This window comes from Humulus lupulus, chromosome 5 (genome assembly GCF_963169125.1).
Source record: "Humulus lupulus chromosome 5, drHumLupu1.1, whole genome shotgun sequence".
Taxonomy (NCBI): Eukaryota; Viridiplantae; Streptophyta; class Magnoliopsida; order Rosales; family Cannabaceae; genus Humulus; species Humulus lupulus.
This window is the reverse complement of record NC_084797.1, coordinates 219,027,595-219,040,223: the sequence shown is the minus strand read 5'-3', so window position 1 is coordinate 219,040,223 and position 12,629 is coordinate 219,027,595. Positions and strand designations below refer to the sequence as shown.

The following is a 12,629-nucleotide window of genomic DNA, read 5'->3' as shown; positions in this document are numbered from 1 at the left end:
GATTCTAGAATGGAAGTGGGAGGATATCACCATGGACTTCGTGGTTGGTTTGCCAAAGACTGTGGGACAGCATGATTCAGTGTGGGTGATTGTGGATAGGTATACCAAGTCCGCCCACTTTTTACCTATCAAGACGACTTATACTGTGGAGCAGTATGTTGAGTTATATGTAAAGGAAATTATTTGACTTCATGGGGCTCCGAGGTCGATAGTATCCGACAGGGACCCCACCTTCACCTCCAAGTTTTGGGAGAGTCTGCAGAAGGCTATGGGCACGCAGTTACAGTTTAGTACCGCTTATCATCCTCGGACATATGGACAGTCTGAGAGGACGATTCAGATATTGGAGGACATGCTACGAGCCTGTGTGCTAGATTTTGGGGGATCTTGGATTAAGTATCTCTCTTTGATTGAGTTCTCGTATAACAACAGTTATCAGGTGACTGTTAGGAAAATATGTATTGACTCAATGGAAATGGTAAGAAAATATTACAACTCTATGCAAAATATTACAATAGACAAGGATTGATTAAATAAAGTGTTACAACTCTATAACTGAAAAATACAAATAAAAGGAGAAGGAGATGTAAGATGATAGAAATAGAAAGTACAACTCTATTACAAAAAGATACAAGTAAACTAGAAGTGTTTGAACAAAGGAAATAAAAGGATTACAACTTTTAAACAAAAGTACAAGTAAATAGAATAAGAAGAAAAGAAGAAAGAGCAATAGAAGAAAATAAGAACAAGAACCAAAACAATAAACTCTCACTCACACAACCAAAGTGAAGAGTGTTGGGGATCACCAACTTGAACAAGGTTTGAAACCTTTGTCCAAAAGCTTATTTCCCCCTAACTCAAGCACTAAGGGATCTCTCATAGATTTTGGAAATGTTTTCTGGAATAATCAAGCCTCAAGGTGTTTCTAGCCAAGTGCTCTAGTGGATAGAAAATGGTGTGTCTTACAAGTGAGCATTAGGCTCCTATTTATAGAGTTTTGAGACACCCTTTGAATTTCAAATTCCACCAACCCCCATGGTTGTTACCAATGATTAATTGGATGTTTTATGGAATTAAAATAGAGATTTGGGAGTTACTTGGATTTTGGAAACGTTCAAAATTGGATAAAAACCAAAGTTGGAAGAGGCTGTCAGGCACTAGGGCCGCGACGCTTGTTACTAGGCGTCGCGACCCTCAGTCAGTTCCAGCAGCTATTTTTTCAGTTTTTTTTTCAAAACATTCCAATTTATTCCCACTTGATTTTGTAACTTCCATACACAGTGTGAGAGTTAAAATCACATCTCTATCAGCCATTTCTCATATGGCTTTAAGAAATTCATCTCAATATTGTGTAACAACAAATCTACACAATAATGGGTGATATTTAGGAGTTACAAATTTGTGATGAATTTGTAACACCAAAAATGTTACATGTTTGGATATTTCACATATATCCAAATAATGTAACTCTCTATTATATGTTACAATATGTGACACTCTATGTCATGTTTATTTAATCTAAAACATTATATTATAAAATAATATAATATTACATTATATTATAAAATAATATAACATTCCCCCACTTGATTAAATAAGAACTCTCTCTTATAGGAGTCATTGCATTGATGCATAAAGTAAAGTGTTTTTCAACTTGAACTTTACTATAGTGTAATTATCACAAAATTTGTCAAAAATTTGATTGCACTAGGCATTGAACCATCTTTTCATGATGGCAAATCGGTGATAATACACACACCTTTGCGATGTTCACTTGAGACCTCCATGTCTCGCTTTGCACCGTTAATGGCCATGTCCACTTTCCATTCATGGACGTTCTTGAGAATACTCTCAATTCTCATGAGAGGCGGCACCACCCCTAGGTCCATATAGGTAGAATTCTTACAGTATTTTGTTACCAAAAATACTTGTCTTTACAAGATTGAATTCTATTAAAAAACCTTTCGGTTTTAACCCTCCACTTGGTAACACACAAGTACTCAATATCTTAGATAGGACTTGTTTTGAGTACAACTAATATTCACTTGATTGACTTGTTATTACCTATTGAACCTAACACTGGTTGAATAACTAGTGTTAAGATAGGTTACCATCAATCATGAATCTCTTTAGGGAGTTTAAGTCCCATCCCTCGAGATGATGCGGCCACTAAATCCCTCGTTAGTGGCTTAGTGAAAGGATCCGCAAGATTTTCACTTGTTCTCACATAGGATATTGAGATGACTCCTCTTTGAATCAATTCTCTTACATATCCATGTCTTAGACTAATGTGTCTAGACTTCCCATTATACACTCCGATGTATGCTCTAGCCAATGTCGCTTGGCTATCACAATGTATCGATATAGTAGATACATTCTCTTTGATTAGGGGAATCTCTATCAACAGATCCCTTAACCATTCGGCCTCTTTGCCGGTAGCAGCTAGAGCTATGAACTCTGCTTCCATAGTGGAATGAGATATACAGGTTTGTTTCTTGGAACCCCAAGAAATTGCACCTCCACCAAGTGTAAATACCCAACCAGTTGTGGACAAGTTGTCCCCAAGATTAGATATCAACTTGCATCTGTATATCCTTCTAATATCGAAGAAAATTTGGAGTAGTGAAGGCTTAGTCCTTTGGTTTTCTTGAGATAACCTAGGACTCTTCCAATTGCCTTCCAGTGATCCACACTTGGATTACTTGTAAACCTACTAAGTTTACTTACCGCAAATGCTATATCAGGTCTAGTACACTGGGCAGCGTACATTAGACTCCCTATAGCACTAGCATACTCCAATTGAGCCACCGCTCTTCCTTCATTCTTCTCTAGTTTTACACTATGATCGAATGGAGTATTGACATCTTTAACCTTGAGATGGTTAAATTTGTTCAATACTTTCTCAACATAGTGGGCTTGCCCTAACGCAAAACCCCCACTATGTTTCTTTACTTTGATACCGAGTATGGTGTCAACTTCTCCAAGATCTTTCATCTTGAAGGTTGATGATAGAAACCTCTTCGTTTCTTCTATCCCCTTCATGCTATTACTTAGAATAAGCATGTCATCCACATATAAGCAAACAATGATCACATATCCCTTACAAGTTTTGGAATACAAACACTTGTCTCCATTGTTATGTCTAAACCCATTAGACATGATGGCTTGATCAAATTTCTCATGCCATTGCTTAGGAGCTTGTTTCAATCCATATAAGGATTTTACAAGTCTACAAAATTTATGTTCATATTTTGGTAGGACAAACCCTTCGGGTTGTTCCATATAGACCTCCTCATTGAGGTCACCATTAAGGAATGTCGTTTTGACATCCATTTGATGAACATACAAGTTATGTATAGAAGCTAAAGCGAACAAAATTCTTATAGAAGTTGTTCTTGCAACAGGCGCATAGGTATCGAAATAATCGATACCCTCTTTTTGCCTAAACCCTTTAGCTACTAATCTAGCTTTAAAGGTTTGGATAGTGCCATCAGTGTGGTATATTCTCCTAAATACCCACTTACACCCAATTGGTTTAGACCCCGGTGGGAGGTCTACCAATTCCCAAGTGTTATTGGAAAGAATGGAATCCATCTCATCATTGATGGCTTCTTTCCAAAATGCATTATCTCTTGATTGCATAGCTTCTCTATAAGTCTTAGGATCATCCTCAACGAGAATTACAATAGGAATTTTCCTAATGACTTCCTCTCTATTTCCTTCTACCATGTAGAATGAAATTCGTTGACAATCTATCTCATCCACTACTAGACTTTTATGATTTTTAAGCCTTTGACTTCTTCTAGGTTCAAAGGGATGCTTTACATCCTTTTGAGAATTCTCCTCTTGAGAATCAACTTTGGATGTAGACGCTTGAGAATTGTTCTCATATAGCAAATTCTCCTTTAGAGATGCTGAAGCTTGAGAATTGTTGTCACATAACATATTCTCAAAGAATTCAACTTCTCTAGATTCAATCACAATATTAGACTCTAAGTCTAATAGCCTATAAACTTTACTATTGTTGGCATAACCAACAAAAGCACAATTTATGGCTCTTGAACCCAACTTTGTTTTATTAGGTTCGTTTTTCTTGCAATATGCAAGACACCCCCACACTTTGAAGTACCTTATGTTGGGTTTTCTTCCTTTCCATAACTCATATGGAGATATCTCATTTTTCTTCATCGGTATTCGATTAAGAATGTGACAAGCGGTTAAAAGCGCTTCACCCCATAAGTTGAAGTTCAACTTAGAAAACACCAACATAGAATTTATCATCTCTAGATAAGTCCTATTTTTCCTTTCGGCAACACCGTTGTGTTGTGGTGTATAAGGTGCAGTGCACTCATGAATTATACCATTTTCTTCACAAAATGTATTGAATTCATTAGAGAAGTACTCTCCTCCTCTATCACTTCTTAGCACCTTAATCTTTTTATTTAGTTGATTTTCAACTTCTAATTTATACAATTTAAAAGCATCAAAAGTTTCATCTTTATGCTTTAAAAGAAACACATAGGTATATCTACTAAAATCATCTATAAAAGTAAGAAAATACCTTTTACCACCTCTAGTTAAAAAACCATTTAATTCACAGAGATCACTATGGATTAAATCTAGTAAATTAGATGATCTTTCTACACTAGGAAATGGTTTCTTAATCATTTTCGCCTTAACACATGTTTCCCATTTACCATAGTTTTTAATATTGCATGCAATCATACCACATTTTACTACTCTTTTCATGGTTGAAAAACCTATATGCGATAGTCTAAGATACCACAAAAATAAAGAATCATACTCAACAATATAGGCGGAATTAGCATTTTTATTGATAACATTGAAAGTTACATCATTGGTGCATAATTTAACCATACCCTCACAAGAGTACCCCTTTCCCAAAAATACATTTGATTTGGTAAGTATAAGTTTACCGGACTCAAAAACGGCTTTAATGCCGGGCTTGCCAAGCAAATCACCACTTACCAAGTTTCTACTCATTTCGGGAACATAAAGTACATTCACTAATGTAACTTTCTTGCTGGAGGTGAAGTAGACATCAATAGTACCTTTGCCAAGTACCTTGGATTTGCCCTCATTTCCCATTTGTATCTCATGGTTGCCCTTTGACTCTTCAAAGGTCTTGAACAATGATTTGTCATAGGTGACATGGACGGTGGCACATGTATCATACCACCACCCTTTCACCTTGCCTTGGACCGCATTCACCTCACTAAGGGTAGCAACTATGTTTTCCTCTTGAGTTGCGTTCACCTTAGGTCCTTGTTGGTCTTTTCTATGTCTACACTCTCTAGCATAGTGACCATTTTTCCCACACACAAAGCAAAGACCTTTCTCGCCCTTAAACTTGTTTGGGTTGGTTTTTAGACCCAAAGGTTTCTCATTACCCTTTTCCCCTTTGTTTTGGGGATGTTTTGGTTGTGACACTGCATTTTCTTTGGAAGTCTCTGCATTAGACCCCTCCACAAGTTTATCTTTGCATATCAATTCCTCTTCGATTCGAATATGCTTTTGGATCTCCTCCAAAGAATAATCCTCATTTTTATGAAGGATTCTTTTCCTATAGCTCTTCCAAGTTGGTGGTAATTTAGCCACTATAGCACCAACTTGAAAGGCCTCGGGAAGCTCAATCTTTAACACTTTCAATTTATTAACAATAATTTACAATTCATGAATTTGAGGAAGAATAGGTTTATCCCCAAAAAATTTGAAATCGAAGTATTGAGATATCAAAAACTTTTTGGTACCTTCCTCTTCCGCCTTAAACTTTTTCTCAAGTGCATCCCATATCTCCTTGGCCGATTTGGTCTCGGTGTAGAGCTCATAGAGCCTATCGGATAGGGCGTTGAGGATATGACCCCTACAATGGAGATTGTCCTCCTCCCTCTTCCTTCTCTTCTCCACCTCCTCAGGAGTGTCTTTGTCGGATGGCTCGGCTAGAGGTGCCAAGGAAGACTCAAGGATGCAGGCGATTTTGAGAGTGGTTAATAGAAACCTCACCTTGTCTTGCCACCTAGTAAAATTGGATCCATCAAACCTATCCAACCTTACTAGGTCTTGGTTCATGATCTTGATGGTTTCCCCTTCCATTGAAACAAAAAGGGGTAAGCTTTTGAATGTTATGAAAATATAAATTGGCTCAATGAAAATGGTAAGAAAATATTACAACTCTATGTAAAATATTACAATAGACAAGGATTGATTAAATAAAGTGTTACAACTCTATAACTGAAAAATACAAATAAAAGGAGAAGGAGATGTAAGATGATAGAAATAGAAAGTACAACTCTATTACAAAAAGATACAAGTAAACTAGAAGTGTTTGAACAAAGGAAATAAAAGGATTACAACTTTTAAACAAAAGTACAAGTAAATAGAATAAGAAGAAAAGAAGAAAGAGCAATAGAAGAAAATAAGAACAAGAACCAAAACAATAAACTCTCACTCACACAACTAAAGTGAAGAGTGTTAGGGATCACCAACTTGAACAAGGTTTGAAACCTTTGTCCAAAAGCTTATTTTTTGTAACACCAAATATGTTACATGTTTGGATATTTCACATATATCCAAATAGTGTAACTCTCTATTATATGTTACAATATGTGACACTCTACGTCACATTTATTTAATCTAAAACATTATATTATAAAATAATATAATATTACATTATATTATAAAATAATATAACAGTGACTATCGAAGTGGCTCCGTAGGAGATGCTTTATGGGAGAAAGTGCAGATCACCTATCCATTGGGATGAGACGGGTGATGTGACTGTCAGAATCCCGTGATCCGTAAGGGGAAAGACAGAGTAAGCTGTGCAATCCCACACCGCTTGGGGAAGGTCAAGTGTGATGATTCTAAAAATGTGTAGGTATGGGACTACACAGTTGAAGAGGGCTTAAATGGATTGATGGGTACTACCTATATCAACAAGATGCATCTTCTTTTCGGTAGCCCATCACCTGAGAACTCCAAAGTTAAGCGTGCTTGACCTGGAGTAATCTCAAGATGGGTGACCTCTTGGGAAGTTTTCCCAGGAAGTGTGCGAGTGAGGACAAACCACGCTGGAAAGACTTGTGTTGGTTTGTAGGGCCAGTTGTCATTCCAGGAAGCAGCCATAGTGACGTGGGGCGTTACAGGTGAGAGGAGTTACTTAGGTCCTGAGATGGTTCAGAGGACCAATGAGGCGGTTGAGAAGATTAGAGCTCGAATGCTCGCCTCCCAGAGTCGCCAGAAGAGTTACTCAGACCTAAAACTCAGGAGTGTGAAATTTTAGGTTGGTGACAATGTGGTCCTTAGGGTTTCACCTTTGAGGGGAGTGAAACAATTTGGTGTTCGGGGAAACCTGAGCCCTATATTTGTTGGCCCCTTCGAGATTCTGGAACAGGTTGGAGAGGTAGCTTACAGATTGGCGATGCCTCCAGCCTTATCAGGGGTTCATGATGTGTTTCACGTGTCCATGCTCCGGAAGTATGTGTCTGATTCAACGCATGTTCTGAGTTATCAGAATTTGGAGCTGGATCAGGATTTGTCTTATGAGGAGAAGTCGGTTTAGATTCTTGACCGGAAGGATAAAGTCTTGAGGAGCAAGACCATCACCTTGGTAAAAGTGTTATGGAGGAACAACAAGGTTGAGAAGGCAACGTGAGAACTTGAGTCAGAAGTGCGGGAGCGGTATCCCGAGTTGTTTAAGTAGTTTCGAGGACAAAATTTCTTTAAGGAGGGGATAGTTGTAGCGACCCAAATTTGCTAATAAGGCTTAGGACCTTGATTAGCATGCTTGGAGGGCAATAAGTGGTTTATTATTATTATATGTGAATTTTCATGAATATGATTAGAGATGCATGTGTTAGGTGAATTAAATATGCATGTGGGCCCCATCTGGTTATTAGGGGCATGATTGTAATTTTAGCTCGCGGAGAGCATAAATGTGATAAATGTTGATAATTGTGATATATTTGTGATATATCTATGTTGCACGATCCGAGACTGTAACGACCCAAATTTGCTAATAAGGCTTAAGGGCCTTGATTAGTGTGCCTGGAGGGCGTAATGAGAATTATATGTGATTTAATGATTTAAAGTATGTTGTATGGCTATTAGAATATTTGAGATGCATGGCTATGTGTATTAGTATGCATGTAGGCCCTGATTAGTTTAGAAATGGTATAATTGTAATTTTGGCCCGTTGAGGGCGTAACTGTATATATATGCGATAATTGTTGAGACCACATTATTATGTGGATATATCTGTGATCTGTGACTCGAGACGATCCTAGTGAGCAGTTTAGCGAAAAACTCATGGCGGGGATTTATACCCGGCTCGGGGTGAGCCTGGGGGTATAAATGGGAATTTAGTGAGTATATTGGAGTCTATTTTGACATCGAGGAATATAATTGGTGATTAATTAAGTATCGGGAAGTAAGCGGGAAATATTAGAGACACTCGAGGAAATTAGCGGGAATTGGGTAAAATGACCAAAATGCCCCTAAGTGGATTGAAGGTTTAAAATTAAAAGGGAGGGCATAATGGTCATTTGGCTTGCAAGAGATAAGTATTCTGAGGCTTTATACTTAGTGGGAATTGTAGAAAAGGGTAGAAGGCTAAGGAAAGAAAGAAAAAAAGAAAAAGAGAGAAAACATAGTAGTTTTTCCAAAGGGTCGGTTTGTGGTTCTCTCACCATTTCTCTTCAATTTTCTTTGAGCAAGACTCAGAAGGGAGCTAGGTTAGGTTGAGCAACAAGAGTACTAAGCTAAGCTTGAAGGGCTGGCAAAGGATTAGCAAGAACACATCAATATTTGAGGTAAGTCTTTAGAGTTTTCAGTTTCTGGTTTGGTTTGTTTAAGCTATGGTGTCTAAGCTGAGTTGATGGGAACTTTAGGGGAATTCAAGCGAAGATTTGAGGAGGAGCAAGCCAAGGAGGTCTAGAAGCTAACTCAAAGTTGAATTTCCATCAAAGGTATAAAATTCTAAGCTTTAAACTTTGAAGTTCTGACTATTTTGCTGAGTTTCTAAAGTCTATGAGCAACTATGGTGAATTTTAAGATCAAGGATGCATGTGATTGGGTTTTGAGTATTTGGGATGCTTGGGATGAGTGGAGTGTGTTAATAAGCTTGTTTTTTTTATTTTGGTGAAGGTTTGGAGAAGTTTTAGTCAAGTTTGGCTCGAGAAAATCGCAGGAAGGGAAAATGTGATGTTGGCTGTCTGTGACTAGCGCTAGCCTTTGGGCGCTGTAGCGCTAGGCCATGCTTTCTGGGGGATTTTGGTTCTGCTTGTTGCACTGTAGCGCCCTCCTTAGAGCGCTGTAGCACTGCCCTATTTCCAGAAAGGGATTTTAGGGTTATTTACAAGTGTTTTTGACCAAGGGTTCGGGGTTCGATTCCACCACCTTGTTTGGTGGAATTAGGACTTCCCGGGGGGCTCGGGATTGGTCCCGAGGCTAGGTTTTGGATTTGAGGTTAGGTGATGACTTTGACCTATGGTTGTGATTAGGTGAGCACTAGGGCTCGAGAGGGATCGTGCTCAAGGAGTCGAGTGATCAAAGCTAGCAAATCTGAAGGTAAGAAAACTGCACTCGGTTATATGTTTGTGATGGGACTAAGAGCTCTCGATATCTGTATAATGTCAATGATGGTATTACGCCATGGGACATGTGATAGCGGCCTAAGGGTGCTATACACAATATTTGCGCACAGGGCGCGGCTTGGACACTGGTAGCCGAGGACAACTTAATATTCACTGAGCTCGGTTTAAGCGAGTCGGAGTCAGTGGGATAATGGAGGGTGCGGCCTGAGGGCGCTAACCCTAGTTGTCATTTGTAAATTGATATATGATATGAGTTGATATGTTAACATGCTGAATACTTGGTTATACTGAATGTTTATATGATTGAGAACATGTTTATGCAATGTGAGATATTGGATTATCTGTTGATTGCTTATGCTCTGTTATTGTATTTTCTTGATAGGACTTGGCTCATGGGTGCTACGTGGTGCAGGTAAAGGCAAAGGAAAGTTAGACCAGTCTTGAGATGGAGAGTAGCAACTCTCTAACGTAATAGCGATATCACCAACTGCGGCTTCTTCATCCCCCATTCTCTAAATCCCTATCTCTCTAACGTTCTCTGCCCCGACCACCCCCCTACTGTCCACCCCCTCCCCCACCACTGCTCTACTCTCCCCTCGCTGACCAACCCCCACCGCTGCCTCTCAGTTTCTCCACTACACCGCCGCCTCCCTCTCGGTTTCTCCACCACATCGCCGCCTCCACCACGCCACTCGATCCCACTGTTGAAGCCACTGCCAGAGATACCCCACTACTGAGCCAACTAATATGTATTTTATTTAGTTTTTACATTTTTGTTGTTATATTTTTTAGTTTTTTTATTATTTATTTAATTGTTTTGGAGACCCATTGCCGACACACTGCCGACAACACCCCAACCCACTACCGCAACCACCTCGACCCACTGCCGAAGCCCCCCGAGCCCACTGTCATATGTATTTTATTTTAGTTTTTTTATATAATTTTTGTTTTCATTTAGTGTTTTTTTTCTTTTGTATATATGTATATGGATGTATTTGTTAATGTATATATATGTTTTGTATGATCTGAGAATATTATGGTTATATATGTATTTAATTTGTAGGTTTTAAAATGTTTGGGATAGTTTGAAATATAGCTGTTATGCTGCCCAAATTTTATCATGCTTAGGAAAATTAATAAATACATAATTAACTATAATTGCTAAATAATTAAATAATAAGACATCATAACACACTTTAAAAAATTGGATAATGGTAATAATTTTTTTAATCATTAATTAAATTTAATTTATATAATAATTATATTTGCATTAAATAAATAAGTAAATTTTTAATTAGAATTAAAAATAGTGCATGAAAACCATAAATAATTTAATTGTTAAATAAGTACTTAAAAATGTATTAATTAATAGCTACTTAAATAATTAATTACAAATTATACTCGGTTAAAAAAATAAAAAAATATTATAATTAATTAACTAAAAAAACGTAAGAAATTATTAAATGATTTTAAAAAATAGGATGGCGAACGATATCATATTATTATCAATTAGTGTTAATTAGTAATAATTTATTTGATTGGCGCCACACGATGAAGAAACACTGGGTAGAGGTTGGGGGAGAGGTGGACAATGAGAGAGCGAAAGCGAAACCTTATCATGGTGTTAATTCTTCTTATTGGGAAATTCTATGCAATTATTGGGCTTCTAATTCTCAGCAGGTATACCTTAGATTTTACATTAATGTTTAATTATAAATTTACAATCTAAATTAATGAGTATTATTTTCCGTTTGAAGCGTATATCGAAGAGAATTAAAGAGGCTCGAGCAAAAATGATCATACTTGGAGGATACGGTTCCAAATCCATCGTTGCATATGTTTATGATCACGTAAGTTATAATAACATATATCTTGACGGTTACGAAAATATTATAAAGGTTACAATGTTATAATAATTTGTTTTTTTAGATCGATCCATCTACGGGCCAGTTTCCGAGCATGATCGACACATTCGAGCAACTCCACAAGAAGAAGGATAAGTGGATTAGCAATGAAGTGACGAAAAAATATGTAAGTTTCCTAACCTTAACTAATTTATCATATTTAACTTAAAAAAATTTTAGTAAATAATTATTAATTATTAATGTTTTGTTGGTGTCAATAAATAATTACTTATTAATTATTAATTAAATTTATAACAATTAAATCTTTATGATCTATGAGCCAATATATTTATGATTAATGATTGTGGACTAAGATAAAATAAAGAACGTAACTAATGTTGTCCTCGTATCAGGGAGCTTATGGGCTAAGTTAATTTGTTTGTGAAAATCATATCTAAATCACAAACATGCAGATATTATTGATGTATATGTTTAGAGACGTAAATTCCCCATTAATGGAATTAAATGCTCTTACTGTATATATCAACAATATCTTCATTATTGTGATTTAGATATGGATTTTCATGACCAAATTAATTTTAGCCTATTTGCTTCCTGATACAGAAACAAAATTAATTACATTATTTCAAATCACTGGTCTACAATCATTAATGATAGGATGTTAGCAGATAGATAATAAAGTTATACTTTATATGTAGTTATATTAAAAATTTATAAGTTAAGTTTTCAAATAATGTTATATTGGAATGTGATATATGTGTTTTTTATTATGCAGACTCAGATGACTGAGCGCCGAGCATCGCAGAGTGTGGCCCCTGCATCATCTGTTGTATCTTGTGTCAGCGATAATGTCAACGGTCAGTTCACGCCTGATATGGACCTTATCACTGATGTCCTTGGGCCCCGTGTAACGCCCTTGATTTAGGGCATCGGGTAAACCTTACTTCGAATATTTTAATACCCTATATTGTATGTTATGTCAGGGGAACATTTTATGTTACAAAAAGTTATGATGTGTGAAAGATTGCCATGCTGTGGTAAGTGTGGTTTTTTTAGAAACCGAGACCTTTGGTCATGGACCGGGTCAAAAACCCTAATCGGGTAAAAGTCTCAGATTAAGTAAAATAAGGAATACTATGACATAAAAATA

The 12,629-nt window shown here is 37.0% G+C and overlaps 1 protein-coding gene across 1 annotated transcript in view; it reads left to right on the top strand.

Annotated features, from left to right (window-relative positions):
- Positions 1-12,629, top strand: part of LOC133779956 (uncharacterized) — a 101,365-nt gene that overhangs the window by 37,312 nt on the left and 51,424 nt on the right. Inside the window, exons 3-4 of the mRNA XM_062219851.1 lie at positions 11,372-11,464; positions 12,255-12,336. Coding sequence (XP_062075835.1) covers positions 11,372-11,464; positions 12,255-12,336 — 175 coding nt within the window. The remainder of the gene's footprint in view (positions 1-11,371; positions 11,465-12,254; positions 12,337-12,629) is intronic.